The 26,750-nt window shown below is 46.3% G+C and overlaps 2 protein-coding genes across 6 annotated transcripts in view; one reads left to right on the top strand and one right to left on the bottom strand.

Annotated features, from left to right (window-relative positions):
• OSBPL10 (oxysterol binding protein like 10) overlaps nucleotides 1-26,750 on the top strand; it is a 726,220-nt gene that overhangs the window by 99,249 nt on the left and 600,221 nt on the right. Inside the window, exon 1 of one of the 5 annotated variants that reach the window (XM_063922287.1) lies at nucleotides 20,795-20,872. The exons of the other annotated variants lie outside the window; for them this stretch is intronic. Coding sequence (XP_063778357.1) covers nucleotides 20,805-20,872 — 68 coding nt within the window. The 5' untranslated portion in view covers nucleotides 20,795-20,804. Of the gene's footprint in view, nucleotides 1-20,794; nucleotides 20,873-26,750 lie in introns of those variants that run through there. 5 annotated transcript variants of the gene reach the window in all.
• On the bottom strand, nucleotides 1,670-20,780 carry LOC134928707 (uncharacterized). The gene is made up of 5 exons (XM_063924720.1): nucleotides 20,774-20,780; nucleotides 20,428-20,518; nucleotides 16,214-16,262; nucleotides 2,756-3,461; nucleotides 1,670-1,780 (listed from the first exon to the last, which is right to left on the bottom strand). Exons 1-5 carry the CDS (start codon nucleotides 20,778-20,780, stop codon nucleotides 1,674-1,676), a joined length of 960 nt encoding a protein of 319 aa, XP_063780790.1. The 3' UTR covers nucleotides 1,670-1,673.

Raw genomic sequence — 26,750 nt, 5'->3', positions numbered from 1 at the left:
CAGTCACCTTGCAATTATCACTTATTTATGCCTTCTCCAGGCTTTATACATCTGCATTGTGTGCTATCATTTGTATACATTAGTTGACCTCCTCAGCCCTGTCTCTTTTTTTTACTTCACCATTTTTATCTAACTTTGGGCCTAATTCTGAGTTGATCGCAGCATCAAATTTGTTAGCAGTTGGGCAAAACCATGGCCCTCATTCCGAGTTGTTCGCTCGTTATTTTCATTCGCATCGGTGCGAGTTTCCGCTAACTGCGCATGCGCAATGTTCGCACTGCGGCTGCGTCAAGTAAATTTGCTAAGAAGTTTGGTATTTTACTCACGGCATTACGAGGATTTTTCTTTGTTCTGGTGATCGGAGTGTGATTGACAGGAAGTGGGTGTTTCTGGGCGGAAACTGGCCGTTTTATGGGTGTGTGTGAAAAAACGCTGCCGTTTCTGGGAAAAACGCGGGAGTGGCTGGAGAAACGGGGGAGTGCCTGGGCGAACGCTGGGTGTGTTTGTGACGTCAAACCAGGAACGAAACTGACTGAACTGATCGCAGTGGCAGAGTAAGTCTGGAGCTACTCAGAAACTGCTAAGAAATTTCTATTCGCAATTTTGCGAATCTTTCGTTCGCAATTCTGCTAAGCTAAGATTCACTCCCAGAGGGCGGCGGCTTAGCGTGTGCACTGCTGCGAAAAGCGGCTAGCGAGCGAACAACTCGGAATGAGGGCCCATGTGCACTGCAGGAGGGGCAGATATAACATGTGCAGAGAGAGTTAGATTTGGGTGTGGCGTGTTCAAACTGAAATCTAAATTGCAGTGTAAAAATACAGCAGCCAGTATTTACCCTGCACAGAAACAAAATAACCCACCCAAATCTAACTCTCTCTGCACATGTTATACCTGCAGTGCACATGGGTGGTCATTCCGAGTTGTTCGCTATTTTTTTCGTTCGCACAACATATGCGCAAAGTTGCGAATACGTAGTAAAATAGCGAATATCCGCCCCCAACGGGTTTTAGCTATTTCGTACGCAGTATTACACAAAGTAGGCGTATGCCAAATGACAACGCATTAATGCGAACCCATCGCATAAGCACAAACCTCATCGTTAAAATCCGAACTCATCGTAGATTTACACATTCCTCTTAAATGTGCACAAGTTTTTGCGGAAAAACGCACAGCAATGGGGTTTTTTTTCCCTAATTTATATTACACCTTGCAATTCAAACTCAACAAGCGTTCCTCAATTACATATCCAATTAGTGTAATGATTGATTGTGTGCATGACCAATTAAGTCTGCAAAGAATACCTCAAGAACACTTTGTAGGCATAATTGGACATTACCAGGTTTGTTTATAAATAAGTGAAATAGATGTGTTAACTGTGCCTGACATAATGTAAAATAGCATAATTTTGAGTGGAGTTGTAGTGTGTGAATGTATGTGTTTACATGTTTTTGAAAACAATAAGCTACTAACAGCCTTAATTTGTATGTAAATAATAAGCCTAATAATCGTAAGTTTGTTGTGTTTTTTTTGTAAGTTAACCAATTTATGCTTGGCAATATGCTGTTCTTTTATTGCATTAAAAAACACAACAAGCGCTTAACTGTAAAAACAATTTTTTTAAATTTTATATAATTTTTTTTATTTTTTTATATCACAAAAATCAAACATTAAAATTAACAAAAATTTTGCAGCCTTTCTAGGTCTGCCAGCATGGCCTGCAAATGGGCCTTTAGGCTGGCCACGATGCCTGCCAGGCTTTTGGGATCTCCAACGGCACCATCTGAAATGCAGAGGAAAAATAAAATTTACAACATAACTAACATTACCTATTACACCAGCAATCCACAAAGCACACTTTCATAGCAAAGGAAATACATCATGGATGTTTGAATGTAAAAACACTAGCATACCAACACACAAGCATGCTCAGCAATGTTTGTCAATGATAAATTACAATGTGTAAAAGTGTACCACACCATGATGTACATTTACTAAGATGGGAGTTCTATTTAAGATGGGACATTGCCCATAGCAACCAATCACATTCCACATCTCTTCTAGAAGGTTCAAAATAACTGAGACGTTAATTCTGATTGGTTGCTATGGGCAACATCCCATCTTGAATAACACTCCCATCCTAGTACATGTAACCCCATGCTGCCCTTCATTCACATCTGGAGTGAAGCAGACTTGTCTTTTGTGGTGTTTGCCCTGCATCATCACACTGCATATCAACATCTTCAGAAGGACAACATATCCTAGCATGCCCACACTCCCTGAAAGGCTGCCTTACTACCTAAGGTCAAACAGATTTTAAAATTTCATCTAAAAATTTTGTGAGTGTAACTTTCACAACACAAATCATTGTGTCCTTAGCCTGGCTAACAAAGTGAAGCATGCGAGTTGAATGTGCAAATATTAGGAATACCCAGGCACAAGTGTAAAAGACCTACAACATACTAAACTCCACTCAGGTCTAACTGTTTCACTGACAACCTAGCACATATAAACCCTGTTGTCCTGGCAACCCTGTCGACCTAATGAGTGTCGACCTAAAGTGGACAGCCTAAACATTGCACACATAGACACTGTACATCTAATGATACTCACATAAATGTACAAGCAACATCTATACCATGAAGAAGAACACAAACATTTTTCCTTGGGCCAAGATTGGCCACAGTACAACACTGCATGTATTTTATTTTTAAGTTTAATTAGGTAACCAATACATTTTAAATGTAGAAAAACGTACTCTCATCTGCCACATGCGGACTCCCCGGAATCTCCGCAGGGGCTTCTTCTGCCCACTCACTGGGTGGGGAAGGGGGCTGGATGGGGGAAGGAGGCTGGATTGGGGTAGGAGGGTGGATTGGGGAAGGAGGCTGGATTGGGGAAGGAGGCTGGATTGGGGAAGGAGGCTGGATTGGGGAAGGAGGAGGGATTGGGGTGCTTTTTTCAGAGGGTGGGTCTGATTGAGAGGGGGAGGGGGGCAGAGAGGCTGTTTGGGCAACAGAGGGGGAGTGGGCCAGAGGGGGACTGGGAAAGAGAGGGGGAGGGGGCTGGAGTGGTAGTTTGGCCTTCAGAGGGGGAGGGGGACAGAGAGGGGTATTGGTAAAGAGAGGGGGAGGGGGGCTGAGAAGGGGACTGGGAAGAAGAGGGGGATTGGGCGACAGAAGGGGAGGGGGGCTGAGAAGGGGACTGGGAAGAAGAGGGGGATTGGGCACCAGAAGGGGAGGGGGGCTGAGAAGGGGACTGGGAAGAAGAGGGGGATTGGGCAACAGAAGGGGAGGGGGGCTGAGAAGGGGACTGGGAAGAAGAGGGGGATTGGGCAACAGAAGGGGAGGGGGGCTGAGAAGGGGACTGGGAAGAAGAGGGGGATTGGGCAACAGAAGGGGAGGGGGGCTGAGAACTGGCTTGGTCTGGGCTCCTAGCAGCAGCAGCTTCCCGTTGTGCTCGCCCTAGAATGACATATGTAATATTTAGGTTGTAGCATGAAAAATGTAAACAACAGCATATTCCTAACACACTGTTCTGTCCCATGTTAAAGACACAGGGGTAACATTAATACGTGTTTTTATTTTTTAAACTGGTGATGTTGCCCATAGCAACCAATCTGATTCTACGTAACAATTATTAAGCTGCTTCTATCAGATAATAGTTAGAATCTGATTGTTTGCTATAGGCAACATCACCAGTTCTTAAAACCTCCCACCTTATTAAATTTTGCCCACTGAGCAAGTTATTGGGTTCAGGTGACAGCCTGTGTAGCAACTCTGTACAACAACATTCACTTTTTCAGAAGCACCTTGCTACACAGTCAGTACTGCTTGCCCTAACCACACACACTGTGTCATGTTTATTCTACAATAGTTTATTGTCAGTGTGCAAATTTTCACACTATCACTTAGTGAAAATAGGCAAAGTTTATGCTAAAAATCTCAGTGTTATTTTATGTAATATGAAACTTACTGCGCCTACGTATGTCACGGATTTGTTGGCGGAGTTCTGCCAACAGGTCCGGCGTGCGCCTGCGGAGGTCGCTCCAGCGCCTCTCCAACTGAATGATGGTCCTCCTGCTCCAGGCGCGGGTTCGCAATAAGCGGCGGACCTCCGCGTAGGCCTCGCGCTTTACCCTATTTGGGATAAAGGGCCCTGCGCGGCCTACGCGGCGGTCCATTACCGCTACCAGGACGCGCAGCTCGCGGCGGGTAAAAGCTGCTGCACGCATGATGGCAATGGCGTTTTCAATATATGGGCTTATATTTATAGTGTGTGGTGGCATGTGATTGGTTGTAATTGCATGGTGTCATCTATAATAAACTTTATTGATATGTGTACATTAATGTGCAGGACAGTTTGTACAGTTCGCATGGGCGGAGATTCACACCCGCGGATACACACACACACACACACGCACACACACACACACACACACACACATATCATTGAGATATGGCTGCAAATCATAAACATGTAAGTCTACATATATAAATATATATATATATATATATATATATATATATATATATATAACATACAGTATCTCCACTATGTGGAAAAGACAGCACTCTCCAGATTAAAGTTTCAAAAAAATAATTAAAAAAATGGGTATTTATTATAAACTGGCTCCAGTTTCCCTACTTCATTTGACTTATGCTGCACTGCTGTACTGGATGTTTTGTTGCTGTATACCTTGAAAAAAGTCCCGGTGTGGACCGAAACGATGGACATTTCCTGGAAACTGTGAGAAAGACTTTATAACAAATACCCATTTTTTTGATTTGTGAAACTTTAATCTGGAGAGTGCTGTCTTTTCCACATAGTGGAGATACTGTATGTTGTACTATGGGCCCCATCTTTTACTAGATTGGACCCTGATTGGCACCCCATTAATTGCCTGTATTATGTGAGAGTGCAGGGATTCCCACTATATATATATATATATATATATATATATATTTGTTTTTTATATATATATATATATATATATATATATATATATATATATATTTAAAACAACATACACACATTTTTTTAGCCCTATTTTTGGGCTTAGAAAAAACAAAACTAAGTGTAACAATCTGTTTACTCACCACATTTTGCTGGAACAAACAGCTACACAAAGTCACAAATTTGTGGTTTTTTAGGATCAGATGGTGTGGCATTTTTATGGTAAAAAGATGCACAAGCCAAACAGAAAATTAAAAAAAAAAAAAAAAAAATATTGTTGTTTACATTCAAAACTACAAAAGTAATAAAAAAAAAATTGTATACAACAATCTTACACAACATACATGATAAGGAGAACATTACAGAAAAAAACTGTACTGAAACAATATAAAATACTCGCAAAACTCACTCAGAAATGTCCACCTTGCTTCAGTAATTTTCTGCATACACCCACACACACACAGGCTGCATGCAGGGTGTTTATATAGCCAGTGCAACAATTACTGGACCAATTTGCATAATACACACCTGCGCGGAATTCCGCACCGGAAAACACACGCAGCTATAAATAGCTAAACACTCGTGCATACACACATGCCACCAGCAACATGGCTACTCGTGAGCAGATGGCAGCAGAGATGGACGAAGTGCAGAAGCAGATGGCAGCTTTAGCACATCGAAGCCTAGCACTGCGGAGGCAGATGCTTGACTTTGGCAATGCTGATTTAGAAATAGCAGGACCCAGTACTAGACAAACTCCATCTTCTGATACCCAGGAGTTAGGAGTTAATCCCCTGCCAGACATAGATAGTGGGAAAACTGAGGGTGATTCCGGACTAGCAGCTCAAACACAAACTACACAAGCAGCTAGTGAAGAGGAGATGGTGAGGAAGGACAGGACGATAGCTCACAGGCTACATCCAAAAAAAAGAAAAGACAGCCCGCCTTCACTAAGAGGGAGTTACGGGTTTTGGTCACACAGGCCAAGCAAAAAATACATCGAGGACCCAAAAACATGGGTGCTGCAAACAAAGAGAGAATTTGGAGGGACATCACTGATTCTGTTAATGAAGTCGGCTCAATAGTCCGCACCTCGCAGGAAGTTCGAAGACGGTAAGTGTATATTGCCAGTCCATTTTCTGTGCCAAGTATTCTTAAAAAGTTAGTTAGATGTGATGTTGCCTATAGCAACCAAATGCATAACATGTGTACTATATATTAAAGCAGGTATTCATAATTTTTCTCTACCTTGCCCCTATTTTTCCACACATATGTAGTTGGGCCGACTTCAAATCCCGCCTGAAGGGCAAGAGGTCTGCGGAGTGGAATGCCTCGAGGGCAACAGGGGGAGGTCCAGCTGCCACTGTGGAATACACAGATCTTGAGGAGATGGCAATGGACTGTGTGAGCTACGAGGAGGGGGTTGGGGTGTCTCATATGGACACGGACCTGCCTGAAATACTCCATGCACATGACTTGCCAGGTAAGTTTACCCACATATTCCTAAAGAAATATTTTTTTGGTTCCAAAAGTCTCATATTGTTTTTTTCTACTCTTTTTCCACTCATTCTTCTATTTGCTTTGAACATAACACAGCACAGGTGGGTGAGCAGGTAGAGTCACAGGAGGGTTATGTGGCTGAGGCTGAGGTGGGGGGACCTAGTGTCTGTGCCAGTGTGGGACCACACATTCCATCTGTCCAGATACCAACTGGCCCCCCCACCCAACCCTCTGCTATCCCGGAAATCCTGACTGAAATAGCCAGGTATGGTGAGAGCCTGAATGCTTTTCAGGACAGGATGCTCCGGGAGGTAAGCCAGATACCTGTCCGGCTCACTGAGCACAGAACCAGTGTGGAGCAAGGTGTAGCTCAACTCTGCCAAGGTCTGGCAGAGATCAGGCAGGGCCAAGATCAACTCGCCTCCTCCTTCCAACAACTTGCCAATTCTATTCGGCAAGGGCTCCAGGACATCGCTGTCTCCCTTGCCCACAGTGGCAGAGAGCCAGCCACATCGGCTCCCTCCCCTCCCCCTGCCCAGGAAGAACATCCCACTGGGCAGGGCCCTCGAAGGTCGCTCCGCAGACCGAGCCATGAAGAACTACATCAGGCGGGGGAAAAAAAGAGAAAGTGATGTCTCTCCAGATGGGCAGCACCCATGTTTCTCTAACGTCCTAGTGGATGCTGGGGACTCCGTAAGGACCATGGGGAATAGACGGGCTCCGCAGGAGACTGGGCACTCTAAGAAAGATTTAGTACTACTGGTGTGCACTGGCTCCTCCCTCTATGCCCCTCCTCCAGACCTCAGTTAGAATCTGTGCCCGGACAGAGCTGGGTGCATTTTAGTGAGCTCTCCTGAGCTTGCTAATAAGAAAGTATTTTAGTTTAGTTTTTTATTTTCAGAGAGCTTCTGCTGGCAACAGACTCTCTGCTACGTGGGACTGAGGGGAGAGAAGAAAACCTACTAACTGCGGCTAGGTTGCGCTTCTTAGGCTTCTGGACACCATTAGCTCCAGAGGGATCGAACACAGGAACCTAACCTTGGTCGTCCGTTCCCGGAGCCGCGCCGCCGTCCCCCTCGCAGAGCCAGAAGCCGGCGGGTTGAAGCAAGAAGACGTCAAAATCGGCGGCAGAAGACTCCTGTCTTCATATGAGGTAGCGCACAGCACTGCAGCTGTGCGCCATTGCGCCCACACTAACCCACACACTCCGGTCACTGTAGGGTGCAGAGCGCAGGGGGGGGCGCCCTGGGCAGCAATTGATTACCTCCTGGCAAAAAAGCAGCATATATACAGCTGGGCACTGTATTATGCATGAGCCCCCGCCATTAATTTTACAAAAAATCGCGGGACAGAAGCCCGCCGCTGAGGGGGCGGGGCCTTCTTCCTCAGCACTCACCAGCGCCATTTTCTCTCCACAGCTCCGCTGAGAGGAAGCTCCCCAGGCTCTCCCCTGCAGACTCACGGTAGAAAGAGGGTAAAAAGAGAGGGGGGGGCACATAAATTTAGCACATTAATCATATATACGGCAGCTACTGGGTAAACACTAAGTTACTGTGTGATTCCTGAGTCATATAGCGCTGGGGTGTGTGCTGGCATACTCTCTCTCTCTGTCTCTCCAAAAGGCCTTGTGGGGGTCCTGTCCTCATATAGAGCATCCCCTGTGTGTGTGGTGTGTCGGTACGCGTGTGTCGACATGTTTGACGAGGAGGGCTATGTGGAGGCAGAGCAGGTGCAGATGAATGACGTGTCTCCGCCGAAGGCGCCGACACCTGATTGGATGGATATGTGGAAGGTGTTAAATGATAATGTAAACTCCTTGCATAAAAGGTTGGATAAAGCTGATGCCTTGGGACAGTCGGGGTCTCAGCCCATGCCTGATCCTACAGCGCAGAGGCCGTCAGGGTCTCAGAAGCGCCCACTATCCAAAATTGTTGACACAGATATCGACACGGATTCTGACTCCAGTGTCGATGACGATGATGCAAAATTGCAGCCTAAAATGGCTAAAGCCATCCGCTACATGATTATAGCAATGAAGGGTGTATTGCACATATCAGAGGTAAACCCTGTCCCTGACAAGAGGGTTTATATGTATGGGGAGAAAAAGCAAGAGGTGACTTTTCCCCCTTCACATGAGTTAAATGAGTTATGTGAAAAAGCGTGGGATTCCCCCGATAGGAAAGTGCTGATTTCCAAAAGGTTACTTATGGCGTACCCTTTCCCGCCAACGGACAGGATGCGCTGGGAATCCTCCCCTAGGGTAGATAAAGCTCTGACACGCTTATCTAAGAAGGTGGCCCTGCCGTCACAGGATACGGCCTCCCTAAAGAATCCTGCCGATAGGAAGCAGGAAAGTATCCTGAAGTCTGTTTATACACATTCAGGTACTCTACTGAGGCCGGCAATTGCGTCGGCCTGGATGTGTAGTGCTGTAGCAGCATGGACAGATAATCTGTCTGAGGAACTGCATACCTTAGACAAGGATACCATTTTACTGACCCTGGGGCATATAAAAGACGCTGTCCTATATATGAGGGATGCCCAGAGGGACATTTGCCTACTGGGCTCTAGAATAAATGCAATGTTAATTTCTGCCAGAAGGGTCCTGTGGACTCGGCAATGGACAGGTGATGCCGACTCCAAAAAAGCACATGGAGGTTTTACCTTACAAGGGTGAGGAATTGTTTGGGGACGGTCTCTCGGACCTAGTTTCCACAGCTACGGCTGGGAAGTCAAATTTTTTGCCATATATTCCCTCACAGCCTAAGAAAGCACCGTATTACCAAATGCAGTCCTTTCGATCACAAAGAAGCAAGAAAGTCAGAGGTGCATCCTTTCTTGCCAGAGGCAGGGGTAGAGGAAAGAAGCTGCACCATACAGCTAGTTCCCAGGAACAGAAGTCCTCCCCGGCTTCCACTAAATCCACCGCATGACGCTGGGGCTCCACAGGTGGAGCCAGGAGCGGTGGGGGCGCGTCTCTGAAATTTCAGCCACCAGTGGGTTTGCTCACAGGTGGATCCCTGGGCTATACAGATTGTGTCTCAGGGATACAAGCTGGAATTCGAAGTGATGCCCCCTCACCGAAACCTCAAATCGGCCCTGCCAGCTTCCCCCATGGAAAGGGAAGTAGTGTTAGCGGCAATTCACAAGTTATATCTCCAGCAGGTGGTGGTAAAGGTTCCCCTCCTTCAACAGGGAAGGGGATACTATTCCACAATGTTTGTGGTACCAAAACCGGACGGTTCGGTCAGACCCATATTGAATTTAAAGTCCCTGAACATTTATCTGAAAAGATTCAAGTTCAAAATGGAATCGCTCAGAGCGGTCATTGCAAGCCTGGAAGAGGGGGATTTTTATGGTGTCTCTGGACATCAAGGATGCTTACTTGCATGTCCCCATTTATCCACCTCATCAGGAGTACCTCAGATTTGTGGTACAGGACTGTCATTACCAATTCCAGACGTTGCCGTTTGGGCTCTCCATGGCACCGAGAATATTTACCAAGGTAATGGCAGAAATTATGGTGATCCTGAGAAAGCAAGGAGTCACAGTTATCCCATACTTGGACGATCTCCTCATAAAGGCGAGGTCCAGAGAGCAGTTTCTGATCAGCGTAGCACACTCTCAGGAAGTGTTGCAGCAGCATGGCTGGATTCTGAATATCCCAAAGTCGCAGCTGATTCCTACGACACGTCTGCCCTTTCTGGGCATGATTCTGGACACAGACCAGAAGAAGGTGTTTCTCCCGGCGGAGAAGGCTCAGGAGCTCGTGACTCTAGTCAGAGACCTCTTAAAACCGAAACAGGTGTCGGTGCATCACTGCACACGAGTCCTGGGAAAGATGGTGGCATCGTACAAAGCCATTCCCTTCGGCAGGTTCCATGCGAGGAACTTTCAGTGGGATCTGTTGGACAAGTGGTCCGGATCGCATCTTCAGATGCATCGGCTGATCACCCTGTCCCCGAGGGCCAGGGTGTCTCTTCTGTGGTGGCTGCAGAGTGCTCACCTTCTCGAGGGCCGCAGGTTCGGCATACAGGACTGGGTCCTGGTGGCCACGGATGCGAGCCTCCGAGGATGGGGGGCAGTCACTCAGGGAAGAAACTTCCAAGGGTTGTGGTCAAGTCAGGAGGCTTGTCTGCACATAAATATCCTGGAACTAAAGGCCATACACAACGCCCTGAGTCAAGCGGAGCCTCTGCTTCGCAACCAACCGGTGCTGATTCAGTCAGACAACATCACCGCAGTGGCTCATGTAAACCGCCAGGGCGGCACAAGAAGCAGAGTGGCGATGGCGGAAGCTACCAGGATTCTTCGTTGGGCGGAGAATCACGTGCAAGCACTGTCAGCAGTGTTCATTCCGGGAGTGGACAACTGGGAAGCAGACTTCCTCAGCAGGCACGACCTCCACACGGGAGAGTGGGGACTTCATCACGAAGTCTTCACTCAGATTACAAATCGATGGGAACTGCCACAGGTGGACATGATGGCATCCCGTCTCAACAAAAAGCTACAAAGGTATTGCGCCAGGTCAAGAGACCCTCAGGCGATAGCTGTGGACGCACTAGTAACACCGTGGGTGTTCCAGTCGGTATATGTGTTTCCTCCTCTTCCTCTCATACCCAAGGTGCTGAGAATCGTAAGAAAAAGAGGAGTGAGAATAATACTCAGTGTTCCGGATTGGCCAAGAAGGACTTGGTACCCGGAACTGCAAGAAATGCTCACAGAGGACCCATGGCCTCTGCCTCTCAGACAGGACCTGTTGCAACAGGGGCCCTGTCTGTTCCAAGACTTACCGCGGCTACGTTTGACGGCATGGCGGTTGAACGCAGGATCCTAGCGGAAAAAGGCATTCCGGATGAAGTTATTCCTACGCTGATAAAGGCTAGGAAGGACGTGACAGCAAAACACTATCACCGTATATGGCGAAAATATGTTGCCTGGTGTGAGGCCAGGAAGGCCCTACAGAGGAATTCCAGCTAGGCCGGTTCCTGCACTTCCTACAGTCTGGAGTGACTATGGGCTTGAAGTTGGGGTCCATAAAGGTCCAGATTTCGGCCCTATCCATTTTCTTTCAAAAGGAACTGGCTTCTCTTCCTGAAGTTCAGACGTTTGTTAAGGGAGTGCTGCATATTCAGCCCCTTTTTGTGCCACCAGTGGCACCTTGGGATCTCAACGTGGTGTTGGGTTTCCTGAAATCCCACTGGTTTGAGCCACTTAAGACAGTGGAGCTAAAGTATCTCACGTGGAAGGTGGTCATGCTATTGGCCTTAGCTTCGGCTAGGCGTGTGTCAGAATTGGCGGCTTTGTCATGTAAAAGCCCCTATCTGGTTTTCCATATGGACAGGGCAGAATTACGGACTTGTCCGCAATTTCTGCCGAAGGTGGTGTCATCTTTTAATTTGAACCAACCTATTGTGGTGCCTGCGGCTACTCGTGACTTGGAGGATTCCAAGTTGCTTGATGTATTCAGGGCTTTGAAGATCTATGTAGCCAGGACGGCTGGAGTCAGGAAAACTGACTCGCTGTTTATCCTGTATGCATCCAACAAGCTGGGTGCTCCTGCTTCAAAGCAAACCATTGCTCGCTGGATCTGTAACACGACTCAGCAGGCTCATTCTGCGGCTGGATTGCCGCATCCAAAATCAGTGAAAGCCCATTCCACAAGGAAAGTGGGCTCTTCTTGGGCGGCTGCCCGAGGGGTCTCAGCATTACAGCTTTGCCGAGCAGCTACTTGGTCGGGTTCAAACACATTTGCTAAGTTCTACAAGTTTGATACCCTGGCTGAGGAGGACCTTGTGTTTGCCCATTCGGTGCTGCAGAGTCATCCGCACTCTCCCGCCCGTTTGGGAGCTTTGGTATAATCCCCATGGTCCTTACGGAGTCCCCAGCATCCACTAGGACGTTAGAGAAAATAAGATTTTACTCACCGGTAAATCTATTTCTCGTAGTCCGTAGTGGATGCTGGGCGCCCGTCCCAAGTGCGGACTTTCTGCAATACGTGTATATAGTTATTGCTTAATAAAGGGTTATGTTATGTTGGCATCCATTGTTTGATGCTCTGTTGTTGTTCATACTGTTGACTGGGTAAGTTTATCACAAGTTATACGGTGTGATTGGTGTGGCTGGTATGAGTCTTACCCTGGATTCCAAAATCCTTTCCTTGTAATGTCAGCTCTTCCGGGCACAGTTTCCTTAACTGAGGTCTGGAGGAGGGGCATAGAGGGAGGAGCCAGTGCACACCAGTAGTACTAAAATTTTTTTAGAGTGCCCAGTCTCCTGCGGAGCCCGTCTATTCCCCATGGTCCTTACGGAGTCCCCAACATCCACTTCGGACTACGAGAAATAGATTTACCGGTGAGTAAAATCTTATTTTTACATGTTGCCTCGATGTTTTTTTTTATTTTGGCTTGTGTGGCCAGAATGTAGAACTCCCTCAAAGTGAAAGGTTTTCTTTAAATTGTAGCCTGTGAGTTATTTGTCCCTACACCTGAGCCATCTTCCTTTTCCTAGCGTGCTGTGTATGTTTGTGTTTGTGTGTTGGTTCCGGAATCTACCTCAGTTCCCCTAAAAGTTTAGTCTGGCTGGGGGTTCACTTAGTTAATTTAAAACATCATATTTTGTCAGAAGATGGGGTTACCATAGTACTGGGTTCTGCTATGTGCATTTTGCCACTGCCATCTGCTTGCTGCTATGTCCATCTCTGTATGTGATGCTCATTTGTAGCCATGTTGTGTTGGTGATTTTGTTTTTTGTTTTTGAAGTAAAAAAAAATTACTTTACAATTGTTCGTGTGTTTTATTAAAGGTTATGCACTCAGGAAAACTGTGCCCTGTAAACTTGAACATGGCATATTGACATTTGTGGAACAAGGGAACAATCAGAATATTAAGACAAACATTGCATATTGTAATTTAAAATCTGTATGCCTTGCACAACACTTAATTGGCCATATAAAAAAAACCAAAAAATTAGGAACTTGGGTAACTAGGGGCAACATGCCATAGTATTAGATATGGACACATATTCCCACAAAAAAACAAAAAAAAACATATTAAGTCACATTAAATGTAGGCTGCATTATGTTGCTCATGTTATTTGGTATGTACAAAGGAATATGTCTATGTCGAGAAGATTTAGCTGATGTAGCTTATAAGTTTGTTTAGTCACATTTGATATTATTAAACAAATAATTAAAACATGCATTTAACATCAGTTAATTTTATTTGTCCCAAAAATACAGTGCATTATTTGTGAGTGTGTCAGATTTATTTGTGGTAACAATACAAATGTTAAGTGGCCATATAATTGCTGTTTGTAGTATTTTGTAAGAGCAGTGTTTGGCGAGTAATTGCTCAACAGGTGAATTCACTTGCTAATTAATTGCTAATTAGAGCAGACACACACTTGTAACAGTACTTCGCAAGTGCTGAGTAGCTGCAGACTTACTCTTCGGCTGCGTCAAGATAGCGAACATTTGTTATGTACTTTTACCATAGGATACGCATTTTTGCCAAAAACACGCCTACTGCTGGTTGCATACTCCCACACTAGCCGCCCACTTTCACGCCCATTTCGTTGGATTGCGAAGCCGTGCCTCTGCCACGCCTCCGTCACTCCCTGTTTTCGGTTGTGTATTACGAGCAGATTTTCGTTTAGTAATTCTGCACAAGCGTTGTATCGCTCGCTTTGCGCATGCGTATTTCCGCTTTTGCGCATGCGCAGTTTGAGATTTTTTGACGTTTGCGATGCGATGAACTGCTGCGAACAACTCGGAATGAGGGCCATGGTTTTGCCCAATTGCTAACAAACTTGCTGCTGCGATCAACTCAGAAGTACCCCCTTTATACTGTCATTGCTCATATGATTATGATACCTGACCCTAGTTTGTTCTCCTTTGTTGTGTAAAACTGAGCAATACACTCCAGTAACTTGCCAGGGGAGCAACAGGGAACCTGTTAGCATATCTAGCTCTAAAGGGGGGTACTCACGGAGCGATAATCTAAACAATCTGACTAGATTGCTTCGATTTTAAGCATGATCGCTCCGTGTGTACCCCCTACAGCGATAGCGATGCGCAGTCCCGCGCATTGCTATCGCTGGTGCTAGATTGGCCTGCCATGCAGGCCAATCTAGCAGGTCGCTCACTTCACCCGCTGGGTGAAATAAGTGCCCACACCCCCCGCACGCTCAGCACACATCTCTCCCACATCTGGGCCTTAAGATAAACAAGCTGCAGTAGATGATGAAAATCACAAATGGCTTTGGGATAATGGGTGCAGTAAATTTGTTAGCAGTTGGGCAAAACCATGGGGGTCATTCCGAGTTGTTCGCTCGTTGCCGATTTTCGCTATACTGCGATTAGTCGCTTACTGCGCATGCGCAAGGTTCGCAGAGCGCATGCGCTTAGTTATTTTACACAAAAGTTAGGTATTTTACTCACGGCATAACGAAGCTTTTTCATCGCTGTGCTGATCGTAGTGTGATTGACAGGAAGTGGGTGTTTCTGGGCGGAAACTGGCCGTTTTATGGGAGTGTGCGGAAAAACGCAGGCGTTCGAGTTGCAAAACGCAGGAGTGGCTGGAGAAACGGGGGAGTGGTTGGGCAAACGCTGGGTGTGTTTGTGACGTCAAACCAGGAACGAAAAGGACTGAGCTGGTCGCAATGGCTGAGTAAGTCTGGAGCTACTCAGAAACTGCTAAGAAATGTCTATTCGCAATTCTGCTAATCTTTCGTTTGCACTTCTGCTAAGCTAAGATACACTCCCAAAGGGCGGCGGCTTAGCGTGTGCAATGCTGCTAAAAGCAGCTAGCGAGCGAACAACTCGGAATCACCCCCCATGTGCAGTGCAGGTGTGGCAGATATAAAATTTGCAGAGAGAGTTAGATTTGGGCGGGTTATATTGTTTCTGTGCAGGGCAAATACTGGCTGCTTTATTTTTACACTGCAATTTAGATTTCAGTTTGCCAGTGAAAAGACCCTCAGTAACTTGCCGCCCAGGGCGCTCCTCCCCAGCGCCCTGCACCCTGTGAGTGCCGTTGGTGTGTGTGTGGGAGCATGGAGCGCAGCGCGACCGCTTCGCTGTACCTCCGTTACTGAAGTCTTCTGCCGTCACTGAAGTCTTCTGTTCTTCTAATACTCACCCAGCTTCTTACTTCTGGCTTCTGTGAGGGGGGTGACGGCGCGGCTCCGGGAACAAGCAGCTAGGCGCACCAAGTGATCGAACGCTCTGGAGCTAATGGTGTCCAGTAGCCTAAGAAGCAGCGCCCTTAACTCATAAGAAGTAGGTCTGACTTCTCTCCCCTCAGTCCCACGATGCAGGGAGCCTGTAGCCAGCAGGTCTCCCTGAAAATAACAAAGCCTAACATAGTCTTTCCAGAGAAACTCAGTAGAGCTCCCCTAGTGTGTGTCCAGTCACTCCTGGGCACAGAATCTAACTGAGGTCTGGAGGAGGGGCATAGAGGGAGGAGCCAGTTCACACCCAGTAACATAGTATCTGAGGTTGAAAAAAGACAATTGTCCATCGAGTTCAACCTATACGTGGTCTCCTATGCATGATGATTTGACTAAAATTTCTGACTGATGCTGCTGTCAGCCGTTGCATTTTATCCCTATTTATAGTAACTATAATGCATGACTATGCACCATACCCCTGGATATCCTTATCCATTAGGAATTTATCTAACCCATTCTTAAAGGTGTTGACAGATTCCGCCATTACAACTCCCTCGGGCAGGGAATTCCAAACACGTATTGTCCTTACCGTGAAAAAGCCTTTACGCCGTATTGTGCGGAATCTCCTGTCCACTAACCTGAGCGAGTAAAAAGAAAAAGTGGAAAGTGTAACTTATCCTGCGCTTGTCTTTGTTTCCATTGACAGTGATCAGATGCTCAATGCAGATTTTGTTGAAGCATAAAAGAATTAAAAAGAGTGGATATAGTGAAGCACAATTTAATACATATAAAATTCATATGACACACTTATAAAATCCAAACACATAATCATAGCAGCAAAAGTTGACTTAAAATGTATTGCACAGAAATCCCCATGAGCAAACAAGACTGGTGGATAATTACCAATGTGTATAGAACTGTGAAAACAGTTCTAAACCAACATGCGGGTTTTTGTTTTGGAGGATCCCGGGAATCCCCTCAGTCCTCGTATGACTGGAACCAAATGGCAAGTCCTCCAGTTACACTTTCCACTTTTTCTTTTTATTGTGGCACTTATGGTGAAGGGAGAAGGATCCTTCAGGAAAGTGTGTCTCTTCCAGCAGCTAGACTGCACACATTTTTCTTCCCTTAAACTGCTGTTACTATTAACCTGAGCGAGTGTCCACGAGTCCTCTGTGTCGATCTAACCAAAAACAGGTCCCGCGCAAGCTCTGTGTATTGTCCCCTTATATATTTGTAGATGTTGATCATATCCCCTCTTAGTCTCCGCTTTTCCAATGTAAACATGCTTAGTCTTTCAAGCCTTTCCTTGTATTCCATCGTCTCCATGCCCTTAATTAGTTTGGTCCCCCTCCTCTGTACCTTTTCAAGCTCCAGGATATCCTTTTTGTAGTACGGTGCCCAGAATTGTACACAGTATTCAAGGTGTGGCCTCACTAGTGATTTATATAACGGGAGTATAATACTCTCGTCCCTAGCATCAATACCCCGTTTTATGCATGCTAATATCTTATTAGCCTTCTTTGCTGCAGTCCTACTTTGGGTACTACTGCTTAGCTTGCTATCTATGAGGACACCTAAGTCCTTTTCCAGTACAGAATCCCCTAATTTTACCCCATTTAGTAGGTAGGTGTAATTTTTGTTCTTGTTACCACAGTGCATTACCTTACACTTGTCTGTGTTGAAGCGCATTCTCCATTTGGCTGCCCATGCTTCTAATTTAACTAAGTCATTCTGAAGAGACTCGGCATCCTCCTCTGTATTTATAGCCTTACACAATTTGGTATCATCTGCAAAAATTGACACCATGCTCTCTAGACCTTCTGTTAGGTCGTTAATGAAAATATTGAACAATAGCGGTCCTAATACTGAGCCTTGCGGCACACCACTTAGCACTTCAGTCCAAGTTGAAAAAGATCCATTAACCACAACGCGCTGCTCCCGGTTATCTAACCAGTTTTTGACCCAAGTGCATATTGTGCTTCCTAGCCCTGATTCTTGTAGCTTGTAGATAAGTCTCATGTGTGGTACAGTATCGAACACTTTGGCAAAGTCTAAAAAGATTACATCCACGTCTTTACCCTGATCTAGGTTTGCGCTTACTGTTTCATAAAAGCCAAGTAAGTTGGTTTGACAGGATCTGTCCTTCATAAACCCATGTTGATTCCTTTTAATGACCTTATTGACTTCAAGGAACTTCTGAATACTATCTCTTAGAATACCTTCCAATACTTTCCCCACTATAGATGTAAGACTAACTGGTCTATAATTACCTGGTTCAGCTTTACTTCCCTTTTTGAATATAGGCACTACTTCCGCTATACGCCAGTCTTTGGGAACCATACCTGATATAACTGAATCCTTAAAGATCAAAGATAGCGGTTTTGCCAGTTCAGAGTGAAGCTCCATTAGAACCCTTGGGTGAATACCATCGGGCCCTGGTGATTTATTAATCTTTAAATGTTTTAATCGGTCACAGACTACTTCCTCGCTTAAATAAGTACCTATCAGTGGGATATTCTCATTATTGAGATTGTGTGTCTGTCCCTGAAATGGGTCCTCTCTAGTGAATACTGTTGAAAAAAACTCATTTAGTGTGTCCGCTATGTCATTATCATTTTTGCTGAAGACTCCCAACTTGTCTTTTAAAGGGCCTATACTCTCCTTCTTTAATCTCTTGCTATTAATGTATTTAAAGAATTTTTTGGGATTCGCTTTGCTTTCCTTTGCTACTAGTTTTTCAGTTTCTACTTTAGCCGCTCTTATTTCCTTTTTGCAAATTTTGTTACATTCCTTATAGTGCTGAAATGACTCTGCTTCCCCGTCAGATTTGTATTTTTTAAATGCTCGCCTTTTCTTGCCCATAAGTTCCTTAATCTTTTTGTTAAGCCACATCGGTTTATGATTTTTATTCCTTTTTTTGCTACTCATAGGAATAAATTTGAGTGTATTTTTAGCTAGCAGGAATTTTAGTACCTCCCATTTCTCAGTAGTATTTTTTCCTAAAAACAAACCTTCCCATTCAATATCCCTGAAAAATACCCTCATCTTTTCAAAATTTGCTTTGCTAAAGTTTAGAGTTCTAGTCCCAGTCAAAGTCTTTTAGTGTGCCCATGTCTCCTGCGGATCCCGTCTATACCCCATGGTCCTTTTGGAGTCCCCAGCATCCTCTACGGACTAGGAGAAAAGGATTTACCGGTAGGTATTAAAATCCTATTTTCAGTTTGAACACACCCCACCCAGATCTAACTCTCTCTGCACATGTTATATCTGCACCCCCCTGCAGTGCACATGGTTTTGCCCAACTGCTAACAAATTTGCTGCGGTGATCAACTCTGAATTAGGCCCATTGAGGTCTACAAAAGGTTTACAAAAGGACAGAGTATTTTTAGGGGTGGTACCTGCTGCTGATATTACACATAGTGGGGCTGATGTATTAACCTGGAGAAGGCATAAGGAAGTGATAAACCAGTGATATGTGCAAGGTGATAAACGCACCAGCCAATCAGCTCCAATATTTAAAATGACAGTTAGGAGCTGACTGGCTGATGCATTTATTACCTTGCACTTATCACTGGTTTATCACTTCCTTATGCCTTCTCCAGGTTAATACATCTGCCCCAATGTGCACATAATATACCTGGGTTGATCATGTGATGAACACTAAGGCAGATAAATACTGGTAGTTACTTTACATTATGTTTATTTTCACATTCCCTCCAACATTTTACACATAAAAATCGGTACAAATAAGAAAAGGGGACGTGGCCATGGGTAAAGGGGGCGTGGTCATGCCCCTTTTCCTATACTTTCAATGGAAGTTTGGAGAGCCAAAAATCGGTACAGACCATAAAAAAAGGTACTGTACTGTACCTATTAAAAAGGTACTGTTGGAGGGTATGTTTTCATTCATGTGGGAAAAGTCACATGCTGCTTAGTACTCTTTTTACCTTTGGATGTCTCCTTCACAAATTTCACGTAAATTGAAAGCAGAAAAGACTATGGGGGTAATTCCAAGTTGATCGCAGCAGGATATTTTTTAGCAGTTGGGCAAAACCATGTGCACTGCAGGGGGGGGCAGATATAACATTTGCAGAGAGAGTTAGATTTGGGTGGGTTATTTTGTTTCTGTGCAGGGTAAATACTGGCTGCTTTTTTTTTACACTGCAATTTAGATTTCAGTTTGAACACACCACATCCAAATCTATCTCTCTCTGCACATGTTATATCTGCCTCCCCTGCAGTGCACATGGTTTTGCCCAACTGCTAAAAAATTTCCTGCTGCGATCAACTTGGAATTACCCCCTTATGTCGGACTTGTACTTGCCCTTAGATCAGTGGAAGCTGAAAACAGTAAGTTTGAACTCAATGAACTTTCCATCATGACTTTGGGTTATGCATGTCCATGTAATAAACATGATGCTCTACTGATTTTCTTGAATATATATATATCTAGCTGAATACATATTTGCTGTATATAAGGTGAGTAACATCTGTGTTGCATAAATGAGCAATTGTGTACATAGAGAGTAAATAAAGAGATTCGCTGAGGCCTTGATGCTGGAATATGCAAAGGCTGCAGTCTCTGTGCTTTGTGCACTGACGAGCAGCTGGGTCCTGTACTGTTTTGTAAAGTGAACAGCACTGTAAAAATAAAACTCATGGACCCAAAATGACTGTGTTAGACGAGCATGCTTTTCAGTGTGGTATCATCTTTGTCTCCCACAAATAATCATGGTGTTAGTTTTATGTATTAGGAAATATCTAGTTATAGACACTGTTTTACACAAAGAAGATGAGAACCTTAAGGATACCAGTAGGCCCGCCACCAGGGGGGTGCTGCGGGCACAATAGTCCAGGGCCGGACTCTCTAACAGAGAGAGGGCCCGGGCCGCTCATGCCACCGTCCGCACGCCGCTCTGCTCCGCCCTGTATTCATGCCCGAGATCTGTCACAGGAGGGGGAGAGGACCCTGGAAGCATCAATTGTAAGCGTCCCTCCCAAAATGGCCGCCGCCTCATAGGAGACAGTTATTATAGATACTAGAGGAGGCTTCTCTAGTATCTTTAATAACTGTCTCCTTTGGGAGGGTAATTTTCAATTGAAGCTTCCAGCGTCCTCTCCCCCCTCCTGTGACAATGGCAGAAACCGGGCATGAAAAGGGGGTGGGGCTACCGGAAATGAGGGGGCGGGGCTACACAGGACCAGGCTGGCTGCTACGACAAGGAGAAGAAAGAGTAAATGTAAAGTAAGAGAGAAAGTGTGTGTCTGTATGTATGTGTATGTGTGGTAATATGGTGCATTGATATGGTGAAAAGGGCATTATTTATTTTTTAAATATAAATGTATTTTTTTTAAAGTTTTTTTGTAATACGAAGTGTAACGGTCACAGAAATTAGAACACACGGTAGGCAGGTTCACGGTGAAGCAGTTTCTTTTAATTGTAGCAGACAAGATACACAGAAATCCTGGACAAACAGGAATAGTAATTAGACGTACAGGGGGGATCAGTACGTAATTCCGCTGGACGGGATCCCGGCAGTCGAAATACCAACGCCGGAATCCCGACCGCACAATCCCGACAGGGGTGGCGAGCGGAACGCAGCCCCTTGCCCACAGTAGTAGCGCTGCTTATACATAATGCCCAGAGTAGTAGCGCCGCTAATACACATAATGCCTGCAGTAGTAGCGCCCCTTATACACCTAATGCCCCAAGTAGTAGCACCGCTTATACACATAATATATCCAAAAACTTTCACGTCTTTTTAATAGACGTGAAAGTTTTTGGAGATATCAGTTAGACACTGTGGCTCCTAGAGGGCTTAATGAATCTAATCCATTCAATGTTTTCCTGTAATAATGTTTTCTAACATTTATGATTACCATATGTGTATCCGAGACAAGGAAATCTGTGTTGTACTATACATTATAATTCTCTTTGCGCGTTGTATTCTATTATTATTGGATGGTTGGGCTCTGGTGCTGGATGGTGGTATAGTTGCCTCCGTGGGCCGGAGGCTGATCTTGTCCCTTTTTGAGCTGTTTTGTTGATTTGGGTGACTCGTTTTGGAGTGCACCCGCGGCTTCCGGGTACTTCCGGTCCGGGGGGTTTAAATAACATGTGATCATGTACAGCAGGCATACAGCCCAGGGGAGGATAACAGCAGCAGGCACGTAGCAAGTAAGCTTTGGATTTAGCCCTTTACCAGTGTTTTGATTTGTATTATGTATTGATGTGTACTTTATATTAATAGAGATGAGCTCCTTCTACCATATATCTCTGATTGTCCTGGTGGCTGTATCCAAGTACATATTGTTGGGCCTTCAGGTATGTCCCTGGGTGGTCTTCTGTATGCCGAATGTCGGGATCCCGGCGCACAGTATACCGGCGCCGGAATCCTGACACCCGGCATACCGACAACTATTCTCCCTCGTGGGGGTCCACGACCCCCCTGGAGGGAGAATAAAATAGTGTGGCGCGCATAGCGCGCCACCGTGCCCGCAGCGTGGTGAGCATAGCGAGCCCGCAAGGGGCTCCTTTGCGCTCGCCACGCTGTCGGTATGCCGGCTGTCGGGCTCCTGGCGCTGGTATGCTGGGCGCCGGGAGCCCGAGCGCCGGCATACCGTACGACACCCATGTCCCTTACTAGTTTCAGTGAGAGTCAGAATGAGGACCTGTTTTGCTCTGTTGATTGTATTTAATCTTGCATAATCTGTTATTACCATTATAGGCATATTTTACCCTCTGAATAAATAAGAGCATTTATGTATGGATGCTTCAGATCTTTACATCCCCCTGGACTATTTTGGCTGGTAACACCAAGTGAGTCCTGAGCCGTGTTTATATGGTGATCCATCTGGTGAAAGTGGTGTCACTTACTGTTTTTATGATGGTCTCATGTTTAATTCTACTTGAATAATGTGGTGATGGGCACCCACAATATTTCCATAACTATCTGTTATCTGAATTCTTTTGCTCTATGGCCTGGGAGGCGGAGTATTTCAAGTGTACATTTTTTGTTTTTCTCTGACGTCCTAGTGGATGCTGGGACTCCGTCAGGACCATGGGGAATAGCGGCTCCGCAGGAGACAGGGCACAAAATTTAAAAGTTTGACCACTAGGTGGTGTGTACTGGCTCCTCCCCCTATGACCCTCCTCCAAGCCTCTGTTAGGTTTTTGTGCCCGTCCGAGCAGGGTGCAATCTAGGTGGCTCTCCTAAAGAGCTGCTTAGAAAAAGTTTGTTAGGTTTTTTATTTTCAGTGAGTCCTGCTGGCAACAGGCTCACTGCAACGAGGGACTTAGGGGAGAAGAAGTGAACTCACCTGCGTGCAGGATGGATTTGCTTCTTAGGCTACTGGACACTAGCTCCAGAGGGACGATCACAGGTACAGCCTGGATGGGTCACCGGAGCCGCGCCGCCGACCCCCTTGCAGATGCCGAATAGAGAAGAGGTCCAGAAACCGGCGGCAGAAGACGTCTCAGTCTTCATGAGGTAGCGCACAGCACTGCAGCTGTGCGCCATTGCTCTCCGCACACTTCACACCAGCGGTCACTGAGGGTGCAGGGCGCTGGGGGGGGCGCCCTGAGCAGCAATGTAATATACCTATTCTGGCTAAAATATATCACATATAGCCCCTGGGGCTATATGGATGTATTTAACCCCTGCCAGGTTCCAAAAAAACCGGGAGAAGAAGCCCGCCGAAAAGGGGGCGGGGCCTATTCTCCTCAGCACACAGCGCCATTTTCCTGCCCAGCTCCGCTGCGAGGAAGGCTCCCAGGACTCTCCCCTGCACTGCACTACAGAAACAGGGTAAAAACAGAGAGGGGGGGCACTTATTGGCGATATTTATAATATTTGAGCTGCTATAAAGGGAACACACTTATTAAGGTTGTCCCTATATATATTTATAGCGCTTGGGTGTGTGCTGGCAAACTCTCCCTCTGTCTCCCCAAAGGGCTAGTGGGCTCCTGTCTTCTATCAGAGCATTCCCTGTGTGTCTGCTGTGTGTCGGTACGTGTGTGTCGACATGTATGAGGACGATGTTGGCGTGGAGGCGGAGCAATTGCCTGTAATGGTGATGTCACCCCCTAGGGAGTCGACACCAGAATGGATGGCTTTGTTTATGGAATTACGGGATAGTGTCAGCACGCTACAAAAGTCGGTTGACGACATGAGACAGCCGGCAAACCAGTTAGTACCTGTCCAGGCGTCTCAGACACCGTCAGGGGCTGTAAAACGCCCTTTACCTCAGTCGGTCGACACAGACCCAGACACTGACACTGAATCCAGTGTCGACGGTGAAGAAACAAACGTATTTTCCAGTAGGGCCACACGTTATATGATCACGGCAATGAAGGAGGCTTTGCATATCTCTGATACTGCAAGTACCACAAAAGGGGTATTATGTGGGGTCTGAAAAAACTACCTGTAGTTTTTCCTGAATCAGAGGAATTGAATGACGTGTGTGATGAAGCGTGGGTTACCCCTGATAAAAAACTGCTAATTTCAAAGAAGTTATTGGCATTATACCCTTTCCCGCCAGAGGTTAGGGCGCGCTGGGAAACACCCCCTAGGGTGGACAAGGCGCTCACACGTTTATCCAAACAAGTGGCGTTACCGTCTCCTGATACGGCCGCCCTCAAGGATCCAGCTGATAGGAGGCTGGAAAATACTCTAAAAAGTATATACACACATACTGGTGTTATACTGCGACCAGCAATCGCCTCAGCCTAGATGTGCAGTGCTGGGGTGGCTTGGTCGGATTCCCTGACTGAAAATATTGATACCCTGGATAGGGACAGTATTTTATTGACTATAGAGCAATTAAAGGATGCGTTCCTTTATATGCGAGATGCACAGAGAGATATCTGCACTCTGGCATCAAGAGTAAGTGCGATGTCCATATCTGCCAGAAGAAGTCTATGGACACGACAGTGGTCAGGCGATGCGGATTCCAAACGGCATATGGAAGTATTGCCGTATAAAGGAGAGGAATTATTTGGGGTCGGTCTATCGGATTTGGTAGCCACGGCAACAGCCGGGAAGTCCACCTTTTTACCTCAAGTCCCCTCCCAACAGAAAAAGCCGCAGTCTTTTCAGCCGCAGTCCTTTCGTTCCTATAAGAACAAGCGAGCAAAAGGACATTCATATTTGCCCCGAGGCAAAGGAAAGGGTAAGAGACTGCACCAAGCAGCCCCTTCCCAGGAGCAGAAGTCCTCCCCGGCTTCTGCAAAGGCCTCAGCATGACGCTGGGACCTTACAAGCGGACTCAGGGGCGGTGGGTGGTCGCCTCAAGAATTTCAGCGCACAGTGGGCTCACTCGCAGGTGGACCCCTGGATCCTGCAGGTAGTATCTCAGGGTTACAGGTTGGAATTCGAGAAGTCTCCCCCTCGCCGGTTCCTAAAGTCTGCTTTGCCAACGTCTCCCTCCGACAGGGCGACGGTATTGGAAGCCATTCACAAGCTGTATTCTCAGCAGGTGATAGTCAAGGTACCCCTTCTACAACAGGGAAAGGGGTATTACTCCACGCTATTCGTGGTACCGAAGCCGGACGGCTCGGTAAGACCTATTCTAAATCTGAAATCTCTGAACCTGTACATACAAAAATTCAAGTTCAAGATGGAGTCACTCAGAGCAGTGATAGCGAATCTGGAAGAGGGGGATTTTATGGTGTCCTTGGACATCAAGGATGCTTACCTTCATGTCCCAATTTGCCCTTCACACCAAGGGTACCTCAGGTTCGTGGTACAAAACTGTCATTATCAGTTTCAGACGCTGCCGTTTGGATTGTCCACGGCACCCAGGGTCTTTACCAAGGTAATGGCCGAAATGATGATTCTTCTTCGAAGAGAAGGCGTATTAATTATCCCTTACTTGGACGATCTCCTGATAAGGGCAAGATCCAGAGAACAGCTGGAGGTCGGAGTAGCACTAACTCAAGTAGTGCTCCAACAGCACGGGTGGATTCTGAATTTTCCAAAATCCCAACTGATCCCGACGACACGTCTGCTGTTCCTAGGGATGATTCTGGACACTGTTCAGAAAAAGGTATTTCTTCCGGAGGAGAAAGCCAGGGAGTTATCCGAACTAGTCAGGAACCTCCTAAAACCAGGGACAGTGTCTGTGCATCAATGCACAAGAGTCCTGGGAAAAATGGTGGCTTCTTACGAAGCGATTCCATTCGGCAGATTCCATGCACAAATTTTTCAGTGGGATCTGCTAGACAAATGGTCCGGATCGCATCTGCAGATGCATCAGCGGATAAAATTGTCGACAAGGACAAGGGTCTCTCTGCTATGGTGGTTGCAGAGTACTCATCTGTTAGAGGGCCGCAGATTCGGCATACAGAACTGGGTCCTAGTGACCACGGATGCCAGCCTGAGAGGCTGGGGAGCGGTCACACGAGGAAGAAACTTCCAGGGCGTGTGGTCAAGCCTGGAAACGTCTCTTCACATAAATATACTGGAGCTAAGAGCAATCTACAATGCTCTACGCCTGGCAAAACCTCTGCTTCAGGGTCAGCCGGTGTTGATCCAGTCGGACAACATCACGGCAGTCGCCCACGTAAACAGACAGGGCGGCACAAGAAGCAGGAGGGCAATGGCAGAAGCTGCAAGGATTCTTCGCTGGGCGGAAAATCATGTGATAGCACTGTCAGCAGTGTTCATTCCGGGAGTGGACAACTGGGAAGCAGACTTCCTCAGCAGACACGATCTTCACCCGGGAGAGTGGGGACTTCATCCAGAAGTCTTCCACATGATTGTGGTCCATTGGGAAAGACCAATGGTGGACATGATGGCGTCCCGCCTCAACAAAAAACTGGACAGGTATTGCGCCAGGTCAAGAGACCCTCAGGCAATAGCTGTGGACGCTCTGGTAACACCATGGGTGTACCAGTCAGTGTATGTGTTCCCTCCTCTGCCTCTCATACCCAAGGTACTGAGAATTATACGGCAAAGGGGAGTAAGAACGATACTCGTGGCTCCGGACTGGCCAAGAAGGACTTGGTACCCGGAACTTCAGGAGATGCTCACGGAAGATCCGTGGCCTCTACCTCTAAGAAGGGACCTGCTTCAGCAGGGACCGTGTCTATTCCAAGACTTACCGCGGCTGCGTTTGACGGC

Source organism: Pseudophryne corroboree, chromosome 5 (assembly GCF_028390025.1).
Source record: "Pseudophryne corroboree isolate aPseCor3 chromosome 5, aPseCor3.hap2, whole genome shotgun sequence".
In the NCBI taxonomy this organism is placed as follows: domain Eukaryota; kingdom Metazoa; phylum Chordata; class Amphibia; order Anura; family Myobatrachidae; genus Pseudophryne; species Pseudophryne corroboree.
The sequence above is the reverse complement of the archived record's forward strand: the minus strand, read 5'-3'. Positions and strand labels throughout refer to the sequence as shown.